The 18,712-nt window shown below is 43.0% G+C and overlaps 1 protein-coding gene across 1 annotated transcript; it reads left to right on the top strand.

Annotated features, from left to right (window-relative positions):
- Positions 1 to 2,109: 2,109 nt before the first annotated feature.
- On the top strand, positions 2,110 to 17,123 carry LOC133108249 (sodium- and chloride-dependent GABA transporter 2-like). Its single transcript, XM_061217718.1, has 14 exons — positions 2,110 to 2,281; positions 2,763 to 2,897; positions 4,515 to 4,655; positions 5,702 to 5,792; positions 6,293 to 6,425; positions 7,470 to 7,604; positions 7,743 to 7,846; positions 8,708 to 8,832; positions 12,619 to 12,731; positions 13,117 to 13,254; positions 13,789 to 13,891; positions 14,259 to 14,359; positions 16,346 to 16,516; positions 17,010 to 17,123. Exons 1-14 carry the CDS (start codon positions 2,110 to 2,112, stop codon positions 17,121 to 17,123), a joined length of 1,776 nt encoding a protein of 591 aa, XP_061073702.1.
- The last annotated feature ends 1,589 nt before the right edge of the window (positions 17,124 to 18,712 follow it).

Below are 18,712 nucleotides of genomic sequence, written 5' to 3'. Positions count from 1 at the left end.
GTTCTGCAGGCAGAGGCACATAAGGTGATATAAAGCTCATGACCGCAGTTCAAACACAGTGAGAACTACATGTTGAAGTACTCAAAAGCCTGACATATTACTGTAGCCTATTAGCCAATTCTCATCTAATTTTGCATGCTGCTAATTAGATCCTGGGCGGCACGGATGGTGCAGTGGGTAGCACTGCCGCCTCACAGCAAGGAGGTCCTGGGTTCAATAGCCAATTATACCCTATTTATTCCAGTTAGTGCTAGCTGGGGATACACCGCCTTAGGAGGATCTTGTGACCCTGAGAGCCACACGCCTTCTCCAAGCCGTCTCGTCTCAATTTGACCGTTTGTATGTGGTGATCCCTCTAACCCTGCCAAGTCCCTCCCTGGAGCACCGAGCCAACATGCCGGGAGCCGGACAAACTTGGCTTTCTTTTTTTGGCAGGACCGGGAATCGAACCAAAATGCAAATTTGCTGAAATCCAATATGACAGACATGGGGGGTTACTGAGGCAAATTTGTTCTGCAGGCAGAGACACATATGGTGATATAAAGTTCATGAACTCAAACACAGTGAATAACTCAAAAGCATGATATATTACTGTAGCACCGCCTATTAGCCAATTCTCACCTAATTCTCACCTCACCTTAGCATGCTGCTAATTAGATCCTTAAGTCAATCTAATGAACGCTGAATTGTTGGCTGATTGTTGGCTTTTTAAATTTCATATATAGTTTGTTTCATATATCGCCTGTCTGGACCTGTGGCCAAGACACATCATACACAATTTTAAGTTACTTAATAATAGTTATGGCATGGAATAGCACCACCTATTCCCAAAGTAGAACCAGATATATTTCCAGTTTCGTGAGAATTCCATCTTTTATTTCCATCTTTTAAGTTATTTGCATTTATGTCATATGGCAAATTGCATTGGCCCATATTGGAACATATTCAAATTCTGAATAATTTTTTCAATAAGCTTCGTCTAAGGAGGCAATGCACCAAACTTTTATAAATGACCAGTGACTGCAGAATCGTGGCAGAAATCGCAGTGTATACCCAGCTTAAGGGCAACAATTTGTATCACAAACGGGATCCTCAGCCCAGCCGACTCATCAATATTGTCAACAGCTGATCAGAATCCTGCAGCAGGACGGTGAGTAGTGTACTACGTCCTTAGTGTGCTGTAACAAGAGGAGGAGGGTTGGATCAATCTGATCTGAAACGTATTTCACAAGTAAACTGATGTATGCAGTAAGTATATAAAACAGAAGGACACTTAAATATTTGAAATTTTGAGTTTAATTGCAAAACACAATAAACAACACAACAAACAGTATAGAAACATCCACGATTCTTGGAGCTATCAAGCGACATTCCAGTCACCGCACAGAATACAGTTTGTTATTGCAAAGCACAATAAACAGCACTTTCATTTTATTGCATATTGTGATAGGCTATATCTGCACTGCCGACGTTCAAGCAAATAATGAACATTATTGACAGTTTGGAGGATAGGATAATATCACCTCTCCAAAGGAAGCAAGGAAGGTTGGTAGAGTACCATGACTGAGGAAAACTGAAGAGATTGTGAGATTTGGGGGTCAGAAAGATACCTATACATAGGCATTGTCCATACACTGTGAGAGGCAATCAACCCAAACAATGTCAAATTCCTGACAAAGATGAAGAAGCAAGGAAGAACAGAAAAATCCATGGGAAGTATTCAGTAGTAACAAGATGAAAGGAAGGTGAAAGTATGCAAAGCAACCTTTATCAAGGTTCTTGGTGAGAGGGATTTTTTATCCAGAGATTAAAAAATATCTATAACCCCCTATCAGATTTCCCTTATAATAAGAACCTGATTAATAAAGATGCATGAAAAGTCAGCTGTCATTAATTGTATTGCATGTGTGGATGGTAGAACGTGAATGTTTCCGTATGTAGCTCACTTTTATACTTAATGTTTTATACATATTTATGCAACTTGGCCCAGTATCTCAGGTACACTGTGCACATGTAAGGAGTTGTCTGTCAGTCAGCAGTTACAGTAAAACATGAGCCTCTGTTTGATCTCAGCTCACTGTGTCTAGACAGAGAACATAATCAGAGAGTATGGAACAGGCAGCAGAAGGGATGAAGAAGGAGAAGGAGACCGCAGAAAGGCCATTGGAGGAGAGGGGGCAGTGGGGGAGTAAGGTGGAGTTCCTCCTGGCAGTGGCAGGGAACATAGTGGGGCTGGGAAACGTGTGGAGGTTCCTATACCTTTGCTACAAGTACGGTGGTGGTGAGTGGGATGAGTGTATGAATGTGAGTATGACTGCATGAGCTTGAGTATGAGTGAGAGTGAGAGTGAGAGTATAAGTGTGAGTATGAGAGAGAGTGTGAGTGAGTGTGAGCGTGAGATGGAGTGAGAGTATGAGTGAGAGTGTGAGTGTATGAGTGAGAGTGTGAGTGTATGAGTGAGAGTGAGGGTGAGTGAGAGTGTTCCAATTAATTTGAATGAACATGAGTAAGGCTGTGTTTATGAGTTTATAGGAACTTTTAATTTCAGTTATTAGTGCTGGGGTAAGTTTTATGCTCTAAATTAGTATTGATTAACATAATTATTCATTCTGAATGGTTAATTGTTTAGTGCTTAGTCACAAAGTCACACCTTGCTGACGACCTGAAACTAGACATCTTTGGTTTTGTTCAAATACCAGTCGTGGGACTGGGGATTGAAGATTGATCTTGAATGTTAACTTTGTGTGTGGGTGTGTCTGCAGGAGCATTCCTTGTGCCATATTTGGTCTTTGTGGTGACCTGTGGGATACCCCTGTTCCTGCTGGAGACTGCCATGGGGCAGTACACCCGGGAGGGGGGCATTACCTGCTGGAGGAAGCTGTGCCCATTGGCTGAGGGTGAGAGGCCAGAAATCTCTGTGGGCAAATGGGTAAAACTGACATCTGTCAGGATGCAGAATAAAGGTCATTATTGAAACAGGCAATGGTCAAGTATGGGCAAACAGGAATGTAAAAAACAATGCAGTTTGTAGTCAGTAATCCAGGCAGGGGTTCGGTAACCAAGCAAACAGATATAACACAGTTAATCCAAAACCTTGCGGTCACAGGCAAAAGTTTGTTAAAAGAAAGGCAGTCAGAAAAGGCAGATGAACCAATCTTAAATCCAGTGTAAACAGGACAACCGACCAAGGGCCAGAGGAGGGGGGGGTGGTAGCGACTGGAGGTGGTCTGGCAGGGGGCTTAACCCGGGAAGTAACAAAGGGCTTAACTCGGGACACATGGAATACTGGATGGATGCAGCGTAGGGGAGGAGGGAAGCTGAGTCAGTTGGGAGAAGGGGTGAGAACACGGGTGATGGTGAAGGGGCTGATAGTCCATAGGGCTTGTGTCAGGGTGGAAGTGGGTACTCCCAGGCTATGGACCAAGGTAGACCACATGAAACGGGAATTGGCCCCGGAGTCGATGAGGACTTGTACTTGGTGTTATACCCCCTTCCAGGATACTGTGGCAAACAGGGTGGATCAGGAAGTTGAGGGGGATGGATCAATAGTGACACCCGTCAGAACCCCCTCGCTTACTGTACAGTTGCAGACACGGTGACCGGGTCTGGCACAGTACCGGTTCAGTTGGTCTAATACCAGTCTCTCACGTTCTTGGGACGTCAGTCTGGCATGGCCAACTTGCGTGGACTCGGGTTCAGGGTCTTGCACTGGGAGTGGACAACCGGGAAGTGGGGTGCGGGTTGTTCTGTGGCAACCCTCACTTGCCTTCCAGCTTGTCTCTCCCTGAGGCTTGAGTCCACACGGATAGTCAGGTCAGTCAAGAGTAGCTCGCAGGTGCTTAGCTCGTCCAGGATATAGTCTGATAGTCCATTATAGAAGGGGCCTTTGTCCCAGCCAGCAGAAGCAGCCAGAGTCCGGAATTCAATGTCATACTCAGAAATTGCGGAAGAGCTGACGAGTTGCTGCTGGTCCAGGGCGGAGCGGTCGAAGACCCCCTTCATGAGAGATTCTCCTCACATGTTTAGACTCATGCTGGCTTAGCTGCTGCCACTGGAGTGTGAGGGCCTCTTAGGTCAGTAAATACACTGCGAGCAAATGGATAATCAGCAGTAGGATTACAGCCCTGCAGGGTAGCACCCAGTTACCCAGGAGGGGGATAGAATATTCTCCAAAACCTGAAAATGAATCTATTACAACATAAGCAGACATCTTGCACTTGTATATCATACTCTAACTCTATGAGGCTAAGAGGTGGACTCTACTCTTACGTGGGAAAATTGGCTAATTGCAAGAAATATTGACAATATATTACTGGAATTTGTCATATGCTCAGTGTGTCTGTCAAGGCAGAATACATCAATGTTATTAGTGTGCTATAGAGTGCTAATGTGAAGAGGAACCACAGCAGGCATGTGCATAACCAGTAATTGTACAAGTTGCTTAAAACAAAGATTGCCATTACCAGCTGTTAATTGAGTGTGTGTGCATGTGTGTATATGTGTATTTGTCTCAGGGGTTGGCTATGCGTCTCAGCTGATCCTGACTTACAATTCCGTCTGTTATATGGTCATCCTGGCCTGGGCCCTCTTCTACCTCTACTTCTCCTTCAGCTCTGAGCTGCCCTGGGCCAGCTGCTCCAACACCTGGAACTCAGGTAAAGTGAATGAAATGTTGTGTACATGCTATAAATCCACCTGCAGAACACACTGCAAGCATAGTGTTTTATATCTGCCATCAAGGTCTCACTCAAGGTCCCAGCAGCTTTGCGGATCTTATTGTGGCTACACCAGGGCTTGACCAACTAATCATTACACTTCAAAATAAAATTTAAATAATACAAAATAAATAAATAAAAACATCCACTGGAACAAGAAGCACAGCCATAGCATCTTTGTTTCTATGGAAACTTTACTCTGGAAGCGGATCGCCTCTCATCCTCCTCATAATGGGGTGAAAGAAACAGGTGCAAAATTAAAAGTCTGATAATATTTGTCCCAAAATATTGAACACCTGTTCACAAAATCAAGGAGAGCATTGGCAAATTCCTCTAATTTATCTTTTCAAATGAAAATAGTATAGCTAATGGCTAGCAAGCTAGCTCAATTTGATCCCATTCAGTGTTTAACATCTCTTAAAAACCAGTTAACGTTTTTTCATCTTGATACTGCATGATTTTTTTACATTTCTATTTTGGTGGGATTAAATAGTAAACATCCAATAAACATAATGCTTTGTTTTCAGAAGTCCTGTACCAACTTTGTATTAAAAAAAGATTTTCTCAGATTTCTTTATGTATGATTCAGGTGGCACTTTCCCATACAGGTGCCAAACTTTAACTTCCTGTACCTCAGGAATCTAAAATGAGATGTTTCTCACAGATTTTTCATATTTATGGATAAAAGGCTAGTAATTTGTGAGACAAGAAGATTTTTTTGTATTTTGCAATGTTTATTTAAACAGTTGGGGTCAATTAGACCCCAAACATAAGTGTTCTTAAAATCTTAACATAATAGGATAGGTTAACCGGATAACATTTTTTTATTTATTTTTTTGGGCGGGGGGATTAAAGTCTTATAATTAGCTTTGGGCTGCGCCTCCTAGCATTGGCGACACTTCTGTCTGTCAAAGCCAGTAAAATTAAATGCTTCTGCTGAGGTCATGACTGGTGTCATTCCCTATTGGCAACTCTCTGTGCTTCAGACCACTGTGTGGATTTCTCCAATCAAAACCTTACCGCAAACTGGACCCAACAGCCCCACAACTCATCTTCTGCAGCCACCGAGTTTTGGGAGTAAGTCTGCAGGCTGACTTCTGTAGGGCTGTATTATTCAGGGTTAGGGAACTGGGAAACCAGAGACTGTGGGTTCAAATCTAAAAGGTACTTAGCCTGAATTGCTTCTGTAAATGTCCCGTTGTACAAATGTATGTAAGTTGTATTAATTGCTCTGGATAATAGTCTCAGGTGATATGTACGGGTAAAGTTTGCAGGTGTATGTGGGGATGGAGCACATTGCTTTCACCTTTTCGCATTTATGTGTGTGCAATAATATTTTCTGAACCATCAGAGTTAAATCCATAAGTAGAGAACATGTAAATTATTTGTGTACATGCTAGGGCCAGGGTGCAAGGGGTGTACAGAGAATCATGATTCCTACACTGGAATAAATGTAAGTAAATATTGCTGTCGTTCAGCTGTATGTAAATAAAGCTGTCAAAATTAATATTTCTCTTTTTCTCTGTGCTTCTTTCCCTTTCCCTTATTTTCTCTCCCTCCTCCTCTCCCCCTCCCAGGAGACGTGTGCTGCTGATCTCAGGGGGCATTGAGGAGGTGGGCAGTGTGAGGTGGGAGCTGCTCCTGTGTCTCATCATGATATGGGTCATCTCCTACTTCTGCATCTGGAAGGGGGTGAAGTCTACAGGCAAGGTCTGTCCCCCATTTACTGAGAGCGATAAGTAAGGAAAGAGTTTAACTTACCATGTAAAACACTCAACAGAATCAAACAGGGACATTCAGTACTGTGCAACAGTTTTAGGCAGGTGTGAAAAAATGCTGTAACATAAGAATGAATAGTTTATTTTTATCAATTAACAAAATGCAAAGTTAGTGAACAGAAGAAAAATCGAAATCAAATCAATATTTGGTATGACCACCCTTTGCCTCCAAACCAGCATCAATTCTTCAAGTCAGGGATTTTGTAGGCATATAGTCAGGTTTGTGATTAACCAGTTATACCAAACAGTAGCTAATGATCATCAGTTTAATATGTAGGTTGAAACACAATCATTAACTGAAACAGAAACAGCCATGTAGTAGGGTTAAAACTGGGTGAGGAACAGCCAAACTCTCCTTCCAAGGTGAGGTTGCTGCAGACAGTTTAATGTCAGAAGTCATACACCATGAAAAGACTGAGCGCAGCAGCAAGACACAAGGCAGTTATACTGCATCAGCAAGGTCTCTCCCAGGCATAAATTTCAAGGCAGACAGGGATTACATGCAGAGACAGAAGCATTTGAGGCTGCCTAAATCCACAGAAGAACTGTGGCTAGTTCTCCAAGATGTCTGGAACAACCTACCTGCCAAGTTGCAAGTGTATGCAAGTATACCTCGAAGAACTCATTCAGTTTTGAAGGCAAGGGGTGGTCACACCAAATATTGATTTGATTTAGATTTTTCTTCTGTTCATTCACTTCTTCTGTTCATAAATTTTGTTCGTTGATAAAAATAAACTATTAACATTTCTATTTTTGAAAGCATTCTTATTTTACAGCATTATTTCACACCTACTTAAAACTTTTACACAGTACTGTATGAAACAGACAGACATTTTATTTTATTTTCTCATACTTATATTTATTTATTTATTTATTTATTTATAATTTATGTATAATTTTCTAACTTTCGCATTTCTCATCCTCCATAAAAAATAAGTATCTCTCTCTCTCTCTCTCTCTCTCTCTCTCTCACCAGGTGGTTTACTTCACAGCTACCTTCCCATACCTAATGCTTTTGGTGTTGTTGATACGAGGGCTAACTCTACCTGGAGCTCTGCAGGGGGTGGAGTTCTACCTGTACCCTGACCCCTCCCGCCTGGCAGACCCACAGGTAAGTACTCCGTAACACCAGCTGCACCCCATCACCTTGGCACAGTAAGGTGTCTCTTTCCTAATTTCACCCAGCCAGGGAACAAATTAATTTGTTAAGCAACACCCAATGTGTTCAAGTTTTGTGATGTCACTGCAGGTGTGGATGGAGGCAGGAGCTCAGATCTTCTTCTCCTATAGTCTTGGAATGGGTTCTCTGATTGTACTGGGTAGCTACAACACCTACAACAACAACTGCTACAAGTAAGGACAAGCTTACCCACAGTAAACTAGGGCAGAAACACAGAGGAAAACGTGAGGTTCTTGCTAGGAATTTTTAAAATCACCATCATTGTAGCTGTTTCCAAAATATGGGGCAAAACATCTCGAAACAAACACGTTCAGTGGCGTCACAACATGTTAGCTAGATAGTACTTACCAACTTCTTCTTCAGCAATAGAAGAAGGAACCAAGGGGTCCGGGAGGGCAACTAGGCGACGAGTAAGTAAATACTAACTAACAAGCTATGTCAAAACATTGGTTGTGGATACTTCTTCCAATTAATCCTCTCGGAGCTGCCTCCTCTTCCGCTGCCTGTCTCTCTCACGCAATTCTTCCTCTGTAAATTCTGATTCAAAACTGTAAGGTTGGATTTCTTTGTCAAAACTCGGCGAAGTCAGAGCTGTCCATCATACTGCTCAGGCTAGCCATGTAAGGTTCCGTGATATTTTTATGCTAACGTTACCGTATTTTCATGGGAGTGTTATGTGATTGCCTGGATGGGTGGGCCGCCCATAAACCAGACTCTGCTTTCAAGGGTGGAGTTTGAGCACCCTTTACTTTCTGGGAAACACTGGGATTCCAGCAAACACTGGGATGTCCAGTGATATCACATGTTTGTTTTGTTTTAAGTTTTGCCCTAAACGGCGACACTGACAGTGATTTTAAAAATGCCTACACAAATAATTTAAGGATTTAATCCAAATAAGCTCAACTGAAACAAGCATGACAGTGCTCCTTTAACCATAAATATCCAGCTCTGTCCAGTGTAATACTCAGATACCAACACATGCAAAAATGAGGGCTGGTCAGATAATGTTTAGCCTCCTGGTGGTGTTTCTACAGGGACAGTTTATGGCTGTGTCTGCTGAACAGTGGGACCAGCCTGGTGGCAGGATTCACAGTCTTTTCTGTGCTGGGGTTCATGGCACATGAGCAGGGTGTCCCCATAGAGGAAGTGGCAGAATCAGGTATAGTATGTCAAAACGAATAATGAAGATATAACAAAAATATAAAAATATAACAAAACGAACAGCTGGATGGATCATTAGGTTAAGGCTCCACACTGTGGTGCATGCATGAGCCTCATGGCCTTGACTCGAATCCAGGCCGTGACAGTGCTGACTGTCATGGGAAATGGACTGCATTTACACTCACTGAGCACTTTATTAGGAACACTTTATTAGGAACTAATACATGGTGCAGTGGGTAGCACTGCCAGCTGACAGCAAGGAGGCTCAGTTCTTGGTCCTCTCCTCTTCTCGTTATACACCATGTGTCTCTTGGTTCTGTTATCTCTTCCCATGGCTTTTCTTACCACTCTTACGCCGATGACACCCAACTCTTTCCCCAATTTCCTTCCCCCCCGATACCCAGGTCACCACACAGATCTCTGCCTGCTTGGCTGATATCTCTGCGTGGATGACTTCCCACCACCTGAAGCTTAACCTTGCCAAAACTGAGCTTCTCTACATCCCTGCTAAGTCCTCTCCGACAATCGACCTCTCACTGACTGTTGAGGACTTTGTAGTTTCCTCCTCCCGTACGGCAAAGAATCTTGGGGTGACTCTTGATAACTGCCTCACCCTGGCTCCACAAGTATCCTGACCTGCCAGAACCTGCAGGTTCTTCCTCTACAATATACGCCGTGTCCATCATCTCCTAACGGAGAAAGCCACCCAGCTCCTAGTCCAGGCGCTCGTCATTTCCCGCCTGGATTACTGCAACTCCCTCTTAGCCGGTCTCCCAGCTTGTGCCATCAAGCCCCTCCAGCTGGTCCAGAATGCTGCAGCCCGCCTGATCACCAGTCAGCCCAGGTCAGCTCATGTCACCCCGCTCCTCATTGGCCTCCACTGGCTTCCTATTGCCACACGCATCCGATTCAAGGCCCTAATGTTGGCATTTCAGGCTGCTAAGGGGACTGCCCCACCTTACATACAATCCTTGATCACTCCCTACTCCCCAGCTAGACCACTCCGGTCTGCCAGCTCTGGTCGCCTTATGGTTCCCTCACTAAGAGCACCGGGCGGTCGAGCTGCACGTTCACGCCTGTTTTCCGTTCTGGTTCCTCAGTGGTGGAATGACTTGCCTACCACTGTCAGGACAGCAGAATTCCTCCCCCTATTTCGATGCAGACTAAAAACCTTACACAAAAAAACGAACACACCTTTTCAAACTGTACCTTAGTCCTCCCTCCTGATTTCCCACGCCCCCCCTTTCTGATATCCCTATCCCTCTTGTCTAACCCCAACAAAAAATATTGCACTTAATGACTACATGTTTAGAACAACACTTCATGTGTATTTTACTAGTTATGGATGTGATGCTTTAACTTGTGGAAGAACCTATGCACTTGTAAATCGCTTTGGATTAACAGCGTCTGCCAAATGACAAAAATGTAAATGTAAGTTTGCATGTTCGCCCCGTGTCTGTGTGGGTTTCCTCCGGGTATTCCGGTTTCCTCCCACAGTCCAAAGACATGCAGGTTAGGCTGATTGGAGAGTCTAAATTGGCCGTAGGTATGAGTGTGTGAGTGAATGGTGTGTGTGCCCTGCGATGGACTGGTGACCTGTCCAGGGTGTATTCCTGCCTTTCGCCCCAATGTATGCTGGGATAGGCTCCAGCCCCCCTGCGACACTATTCAGGATAAGCGGGTTAGGATAATGAATGAATCAATGAATCAATGAATGATGACTATATGTTTAGAACAACACTTCATGTGTATTTTACTAGTTATGGATGTGATGCTTTAACTTGTGGAAGAACCTCTGCACTTGTAAATCGCTTTGGATTAACAGCGTCTGCCAAATGACAAAAATGTAAATGTAAGTTTGCATGTTCGCCCCGTGTCTGTGTGGGTTTCCTCCGGGTATTCCGGTTTCCTCCCACAGTCCAAAGACATGCAGGTTAGGCTGATTGAAGAGTCTAAATTGCCGTAGGTATGAGTGTGTGAGTGAATGGTGTGTGTGCCCTGCGATGGACTGGCGACCTGTCCAGGGTGTATTCCTGCCTTTCGCCCAATGTATGCTGGGATAGGCTCCAGCCTCCCTGCAACCCTGTTCAGGATAAGCAGGTTAGGATAATGAATGAATGAATGAATGGATTCCACAAGAGATTCTGTTCCATATTGACATGATTGCATCACACAGTTTCTGCAGAACAGCTGCACATTCATGCTGCGAATCTCTTGTTCCACCTCATCCCAAAGGTGTTCTATTGGATTCAGATCCGGTGACTGGGATCCATGTCATGTTCATGACATTGTCAAGAGACTATTGTGCGTGAAAATCCTTGGAGATCAGCAGCTACAGAAATACATACATTACATTACATTATTGGCATTTGGCAGACGCTCTTATCCAGAGCAACATACAGTTGATTAGACTAAGCAGGAGACAATCCTCCCCTGGAGCAATGCAGGGTTAAGAGCCTTGCTCAAGGGCCCAATGTGCAGATCTTATTGTGGCTACACCGGGATTAGAACAACCAACCTTGCGTGTCCCAGTCATTTACCTTAACCACTACGCTACAGGCTGCCCTGTCATACTCAAACCACCTGTTCTGGCACCAACAATCATGCCATGATCAAAATCACAGAGAGCACATTTTTCCCCATTCTGATGGTTGATGTGAACATTAACAGGTGTTCCCAATAAAGTGCTCAGTGAGTGTAAATAGCACTTTTATCCAAATACAGAATCGACATTTGGGCATTCCTATTGAGGTGGGAGTTGGATATATATAAAACTCAAGTGGCTTTTTTCACAGTTTGTAATAAAAGTCTGTATTCATGCACCTGTGACTTTGGGATATCATTGTTTTATTTTCAGAGACTGAGTACTCCATCAATCCTATATGACACGAATGTCATATGGGAGAACATAAATATTTATTTTTTTGCTTTTATAACCACCCAATAATCAGTAAATATTTAAGGTGAGATCTCAACAAGTATGTAGTGCTCAGGAAATAAAACATTTACTCCTATTTATTTGATAAAAATTGCATTTGCTGTCGATTATAGGCTAGTGTGTTCAAGTCTTTACAGAAAACTTCTGTTGCAAAAATCCCGATAATTGATCCACTCTGTGAAAAAAAAAAGTACGACTCCACAATGTTGTTGTGTTCTCAACTCTGAATAAAAAAAAAAAAAAGTTTTATCCAGCCTGACTGAAATTGTTACCATGCAGAACAGTCTGTATAAATAATGGCCTACCTATCTCACAATAATAGACCTAACTATAGTATGATAAAATTAGGTTTTCTTTTCAACTGCACTTGTTACTTGCTGATCCAATGGATATCTACTATAAGACAAGCATGACATTTAAAAAAAAATAACAGCCTCCCGATTAGTCAAAATCAGGCAAAAATAGGCAACTATAGTATAATTTACAGTATGATAAAGGAATGTTATCATAGCTCAGATTTTATTTTTAGTGAACTGCACTTCCTACTTAATTGGTCCATATTAATTAATCTCTTTTTTGCAAGAAACTCCTCCCTATCTGCTGGGATCTTTTCATTTTTATATCATAAATGAGTTTTGGGCATCAAAATAACAAGTCACATCATTGACCCATATTATTGGGACACTGTTGTCAAAATGTTTGCAGATTTGGAATTTATTGCCCCATACGTGATGTGAGGGAATATAACCTGGGTAAGAATGGTAGGTTTGTTTATTATTCTCCCATTCCTTCTGACTCCTTCACTCTCCTCCTGTCTTTCTTTCCCATGTTCTCCCCTGCTTCCAGGACCTGGTCTGGCATTCATTGCGTACCCCCAAGCAGTAGCAATGATGCCTCTACCTCAGCTGTGGGCCACCTGCTTCTTCATTATGATCATCCTGTTGGGCCTGGACACTCAGGTGATCAGTTTCCTGGCTGTGGCTCGCCTCTCCTGGCTGCTGAGTCTGTGATACCGCTGCCACTACTAATGTCTGTGTTTACTTCTAGATCCTTCCAGTTTGGTTCTTGCTCAACATGAAGGAAAACTGTGCTGAGCTAGCAAGGCATCATGCTGGGTTACCATTGAGCACAGCAAGATTACTTATCTTACTTATTAACTAATTGGAGAACATTTCATACCTAATAAATATGTATTTGTGGACAGTTTCAGGAAAAGAGTAAACATTAGTGTGGGTCAATCATCTTTCTCTCTCCCTTCCTTTTGTTCCTTTTCCTTCTTTTCTTTCCCTTTTCTCTTTCTCTGCTTCTCTGTGTTGAACTTTGTGCTGTCTGTCTGTTGTTCAGTTTGTGGGGATGGAGTCGGTGATAACGTCGGTGACGGACCTGTTTCCCAAAACACTACGGAGGGCTGGGCACAGAGAGATCTTCATCCTGCTCTTCTGCCTCACCTGCTTCATTTTGAATCTGGTGACGGTCACACAGGTGAGAAGACAGCTGGGGAAATATAGAAATACATTTCAATATATACTATCAATTTTCCCATATATGGAATAAATGGTGGTCAGTGGAGCAAAATGCTATTAAATGGTCAATACAATCTAGTTAAAAAAGAGTAACTGGAGCATTGCTGTCATTGTTACATGGTCTATATTTATAGCAAATACATAATATTGTGTTGAGATACAATCAGAGATTGTTTTATGATCCCATTTCCTCTAGCACTGAGGCTGCACAACCTTCCCGTATTCCACTAGGAGAAAGCTAGCAAGCAAGCTAGTTCACAGACGTTGGATAACATCATAAGATTTTCTGTGCACGTTGAATGAAATCTTGAACCACTATCCGACGTCTGTGAATTTTCTCCTATTCAAAATAGGGTTAGTGCTCATAGTCATCCCCTGAAGGTGAAAGCTATTTTTCATGTTGGCAGCATATCTCTGTACTCCATCTGTGGTCTCAGCCTGACCTTTTTTCCTTATGCTATCTATTCTTGTAATTTCTCCTTCTGTCCACCAGGGGGGGATGTATGTGTTCCAGCTCCTGGATTACTATGCCTGTAATGGGGCCTGTGTTTTCTTCCTGTGTGTGTTTGAAGTTCTGGCCATGGGCTGGCTGTTTGGTGAGTGCAGGTCTCTGCTGCCTGTTTAGTTTTTTTTCTTCGTGTTTAATGTCAGAGGTAGTTTTCCCCAGTCGGAAGGTGGTAATTCGGTCATTCCGATATGATGTGAATGCAGCATTAGACTTTGTTGCTGTGTCTAACCACTCTTTACATTACATTTACTGCTTTATTAGAACATTTTAAGCATGGCCACATAATCACCTTGTTTGAGGCTTCTGACATCTCCTTCTGGCTCTCTGTAAGGACAGGGAAAACGTATAGACTATTTTGTTCTCATTAATGTCTCATTCTCTTCCCCCCAGGGGAATCTCCCATTATGCACAACATAACACTACACTCACTGCCATTCCTGTTTGCCCTGGAGCAGGGGCGGAGCGCATGATGGATGTCATCGAGGACATGACCGGGGAACGGCCCAGCCTCATCTTTAAGCTCTGCTGGCTCTACTTCACCCCACTGGTGACCCTGGTGAGTTTGACTCACCCCCACTGTGGGATGTCCAGAGACAGAGCATCTGCCTGACTCACTTATTACAGGACAACTCAAACATGTTGGCAATGAGTGAGGTCTGTAATCCAGTTTTAGTGCATTTACCCTCACAACCCTTTGCTCTTGCAGACTTCACATAATGACGCTGAGCACTACAGTCTATGTCACATTATGTAAGACCAAAGTCTGTGAAGGCCAAGTCTGCTAGTCTGGAGTGCAGAGACTGCAGTGCTTTGGGTTCAGCCTGTAGTGTATACTGTGTAATATACCGACAGTGACGCCAATAGAAACCTATGGAAAATTCACAGTGCATCAGGAAGTGTAATAGATTCACTCACCACATGCCTAGTCACATGCACAATGAGGAAATGTAGGGTAATGGCATGCCTCAGCAGATGAACCAATGAAAAACAATTGCGCAGGTGCCAGAAGAGAGTGCAAAGTCAGTATGACGTCAGAATTTATTTTGAGAAAAAACATCTACATCTTTGTCTAGTGTTCCAGGGAAGAAAAATTGGACCTCCAAAAACCTGTCCTGTCGGCCGCCTTCGATACAGTCAACCATGAGATTCTGCTCTCATCACTGACTGGGATGGGGGTCCCGCAGGGCTCAGTTCTTGGTCCTCTCTTCTTCTCTCTATACACCATGTCTCTTGGTTCTGTTTCTCTTTTCTTACCACTCTTATCCCGATGACATTCAACTCTTTCTTTGCTTCCTGCCTGCTTGGCTGATATCTCTGCATGGATGACTTCCCACCACCTGAAGCTTAACCTTGGCAAGCCTACATCCCTTTCCTAATCTTTCTCTCGACAATCGACTCTCACTGATCATCGAGGACTTTGTAGTATCCTCCTCCCATACAGCCAAGAATCTTGGGGTGACTCTTGATAACTGCCTCACCCTCATTCCCCATATATCCTGCACTGCCAGAACATGCAGGTTCTTCCTCTATAATATACGCCGTATCCGTCAACTCCTGAAGGAGAAAGCCCTAGTCCAGGCGCTTGTAATCTCCCATCTGGATTACTGCAACTCCCTCCTGGCCGGTCCCCCTACTTGTGCCATCAAGCCCCTCCAGCTGGTCCAGAATGCTGCAGCCTGCCAGTCAGCCCAGGACGGCTCATGTCACCCGCTCCTCATTGGCCTCCACTAGCTTCCTATTGCCGCACGCATCCGCTTCAAGGCCCTAGTGTTGCCATTCCAGGCTGCTAAGCGGACGTCCCCACTTTACATCCAATCTTTAATTGCTCCCTACTCCCCAGCTAGACCACTCCAGTCTGCCAGCTCTGGTCCCCTTGTGGTTCCCTCACTACGAGCACCAGGCAGTCGAGCTGCACGTTCACGCCTGTTTTTTGTTCTGGTTCCTCATTGGTGGAATGATTGCCTACCACTGTCCGGTCAGCAGAAGCCCTCCCCATATTTTGACACAGACTAAAAGCACACCTTTTTAGACTATACCTTGTTCCTCCCTCCTGATTTACTCCCCCCCCCCCCCCCCTCCAAAATCCCTCTTTTCTAACCCTAACCCTTAATTTAAAAAATGAAAAATAAATAATAAAAACATTTGCAGCTCTTCATGTGTGTTTTGCTAGTTATGGATTTGATGCTTTTAACCTGTGGAAGAACCTATGCACTTGTAAGTCACTTTGGATAAAAAGGTGTCTGCTAAATGACTAAAATGTAAAATTGTAAATAACCACATGTTACAACTGTGGTATGCAGACAAGCATCTCTGAATGAACAGCATGTCGAACATTGAAGTGGATGGGATACAACTGCAGATGATCAATAAGTCTAAATAATATATCTAGGAAATACCTTGTAAATTATTCACTGAGTGTTTTTGACTGCATAACTGCGTGACCCAGTTTCAACAACTGAACTCAATTTCATGTCATTTCTACTTCTATGACACAATGGCTGCATGGCGTTTGTAACATTCCACTCTTCCTCCTCTCCCGTAGGGATCCTTCATCTTCTCTGTGGTGAAGTACCAACCCCTGACCTTTAACCGCTGGTATGTGTATCCAGACTGGGCGTACGTGCTGGGCTGGCTGCTGGCCCTCTCCTCTGTTGTACTGGTGCCGGGGTGGAGTCTGGTCAAGCTCTCCATCAGCACTGGCACTCTCAGACAGGTGAGGCCTGGATCCCGTGTCTCCACAGCTGTGCAGAAAGATAGCCTTGTTTTCACTGTCCCACCCCCTTACCCAGGGTCACACACACACACACACACTCACAACATCAGAAGATATGCAATCAGACAAATTCAAGGCAGGTGGATGTGGATAGAGCTGTCTGTCCTGTAAAATATGTAGTGAAAAATAGTGTAGTCTGTTACCATTCTGTAGTCTGTTTCCATTCTTGCTCCTACCTAGGCAGCACACTATCAGTCTTATCTACTGACAGCTTATGCTAGAAAAGAAAAATGTCCATATTTTCAAGTAAAACCAATGCTATGTCATTGTTTTGGTTTGGTGCTGAATGGACCTAGAAGCAGATTCAAACAATAGGTGGAAGTATTTTACAGATCAGTGGTATTGTTATGTACATAGTAATTACATTTCATATTTATATTTTATAAAACACTTGCTTACAAGATCCCTACCATTATTATTTTTCTGCTAACAGAGATGGTCTGATCTGTGTCACCCTGGTGATGACCTCCCCCTGACCTGGAAGCAAATGGCTGAGCGAGAACATGCAATTACTGCCACAGAGATGGAAGAGTTAATGACCAACTAATTCATATTTTGCACACAAAGCATGGGGGGATTTGTAAGTGTTTTTTAACAGGTTACATCCTGCCAGCACATCTGATTTTGCTTCCCAACACTCAAAGTTCAGTAACACATTTGGAAAGAAAAATACAAGAAATGAAATGAACCCTTTGAACTCTGATGAGCCCTTTCTCTCAGTGGCGTACAATCAAAATAATAAATATAGCTGCAAGCAGCACCTGACAGGGCCCGAGCAGCACGGCAGCAGTCAGCAAGCATGCCGACTTTGCTGGAAGAAATCCACACAATGCCAGCAGATGTGCTCGTATAAAGTAAATCTGTCTAAACTCCTGATTGTTATTTTTTTGTTCTTTTGTTTTATTATTTGAAATGTCACATATTAATGTAGAACAATTATTTTTGCATTCTGTTTGCCATGAAAATACTGTACATGAGTGAGCATGTTTAGAGTTACGGTTCATATTAATTGGATTTAATATGGATTAAAGACATGCATAGGCTATTTAGTATTACAATTTTGTTCCAAAATATCACATTATTAAAATATACATGGAAATACATGTAACAGAATTAGACCTGATTTTTGTCAATGCCTCATTGTTCCTAATTAGTAATAAACAGCTGCATATTTTAGTAATGCAATTGAGCTATATTTCTGGTAATGTTTTGTTGATTTAAAAGCAAACATGCATGTTCTTTCTTTCCGTGATTGACCGAATTAAGCAAATAGAATGCAGCATTAATGATCAGTAATCCATCACATTCTGCCCTTAAAATTAACCAGAAATGAACATTTCACAACTGTTCTTTAAAAATATATATATCCCACCCCCCCTAGACATTACTTTTCTCCAGCTCTATTCAAATCCAATATGGCAGACATGGGGGGTAACTGAGGCAAATCTGTTCTGCAGGCAGAGACTCTAAGTACTCAAAAGCCTGATATATTACTGTCGCCTATTAGCCAATTCTCATCTAATTTTCTTATTAGATCCTTGACTCTATCTAATAAGTCCTGCATTCTTGGCTGATGGTGGCCATGTTTTTTTTCATATGTTGTTTGTTTCATATATTGCCTGTCTGGACCTGTGGCCACAACACAACATACACAATTTTAAGTTACTTAATAACTTGGTTCATTAGTTATAGCAATTTCCACATGTTCCCCTGTAATAGCACCACCTATTCACACAGTAGAACCAGATCTATTTCCAGTTTTGTGAGAATCCCATCTTTTCTGCTCAAAGTTATTTGCATTTATGTGTCAGGGTTGGGAGGTAGCTGTCTCCGAGTTGTTTTTTGTTTCCTCTACCTCCCGGGGTTTAGTGGCGGACATGTTTGCGTGCCCGCTTACTAGGGATTACCCTTAGTCGCGCCTGGCTCTCCGCCATTCCTCAACCTATGTAATAAGGCACGCCCATTTCAATTCGCATTGGGTGTTTATTCAGCCATATTTGAGCTTAGCTTGGTCTAAAGAGGTTATACACCAAGCTTTGTGCAAGTTTGATAAATGACTGTAGTGCCCCCGACTGCAGAATCGTGGCAGAAATCGCACAGTGTGCACCCAGCTTAAGGGCAGCAACTATTTGTATC

The sequence above is a fragment of the Conger conger genome, chromosome 13 (genome assembly GCF_963514075.1).
Source record: "Conger conger chromosome 13, fConCon1.1, whole genome shotgun sequence".
Taxonomy (NCBI): domain Eukaryota; kingdom Metazoa; phylum Chordata; class Actinopteri; order Anguilliformes; family Congridae; genus Conger; species Conger conger.
This window is presented reverse-complemented; position numbering and strand designations above follow the sequence as displayed.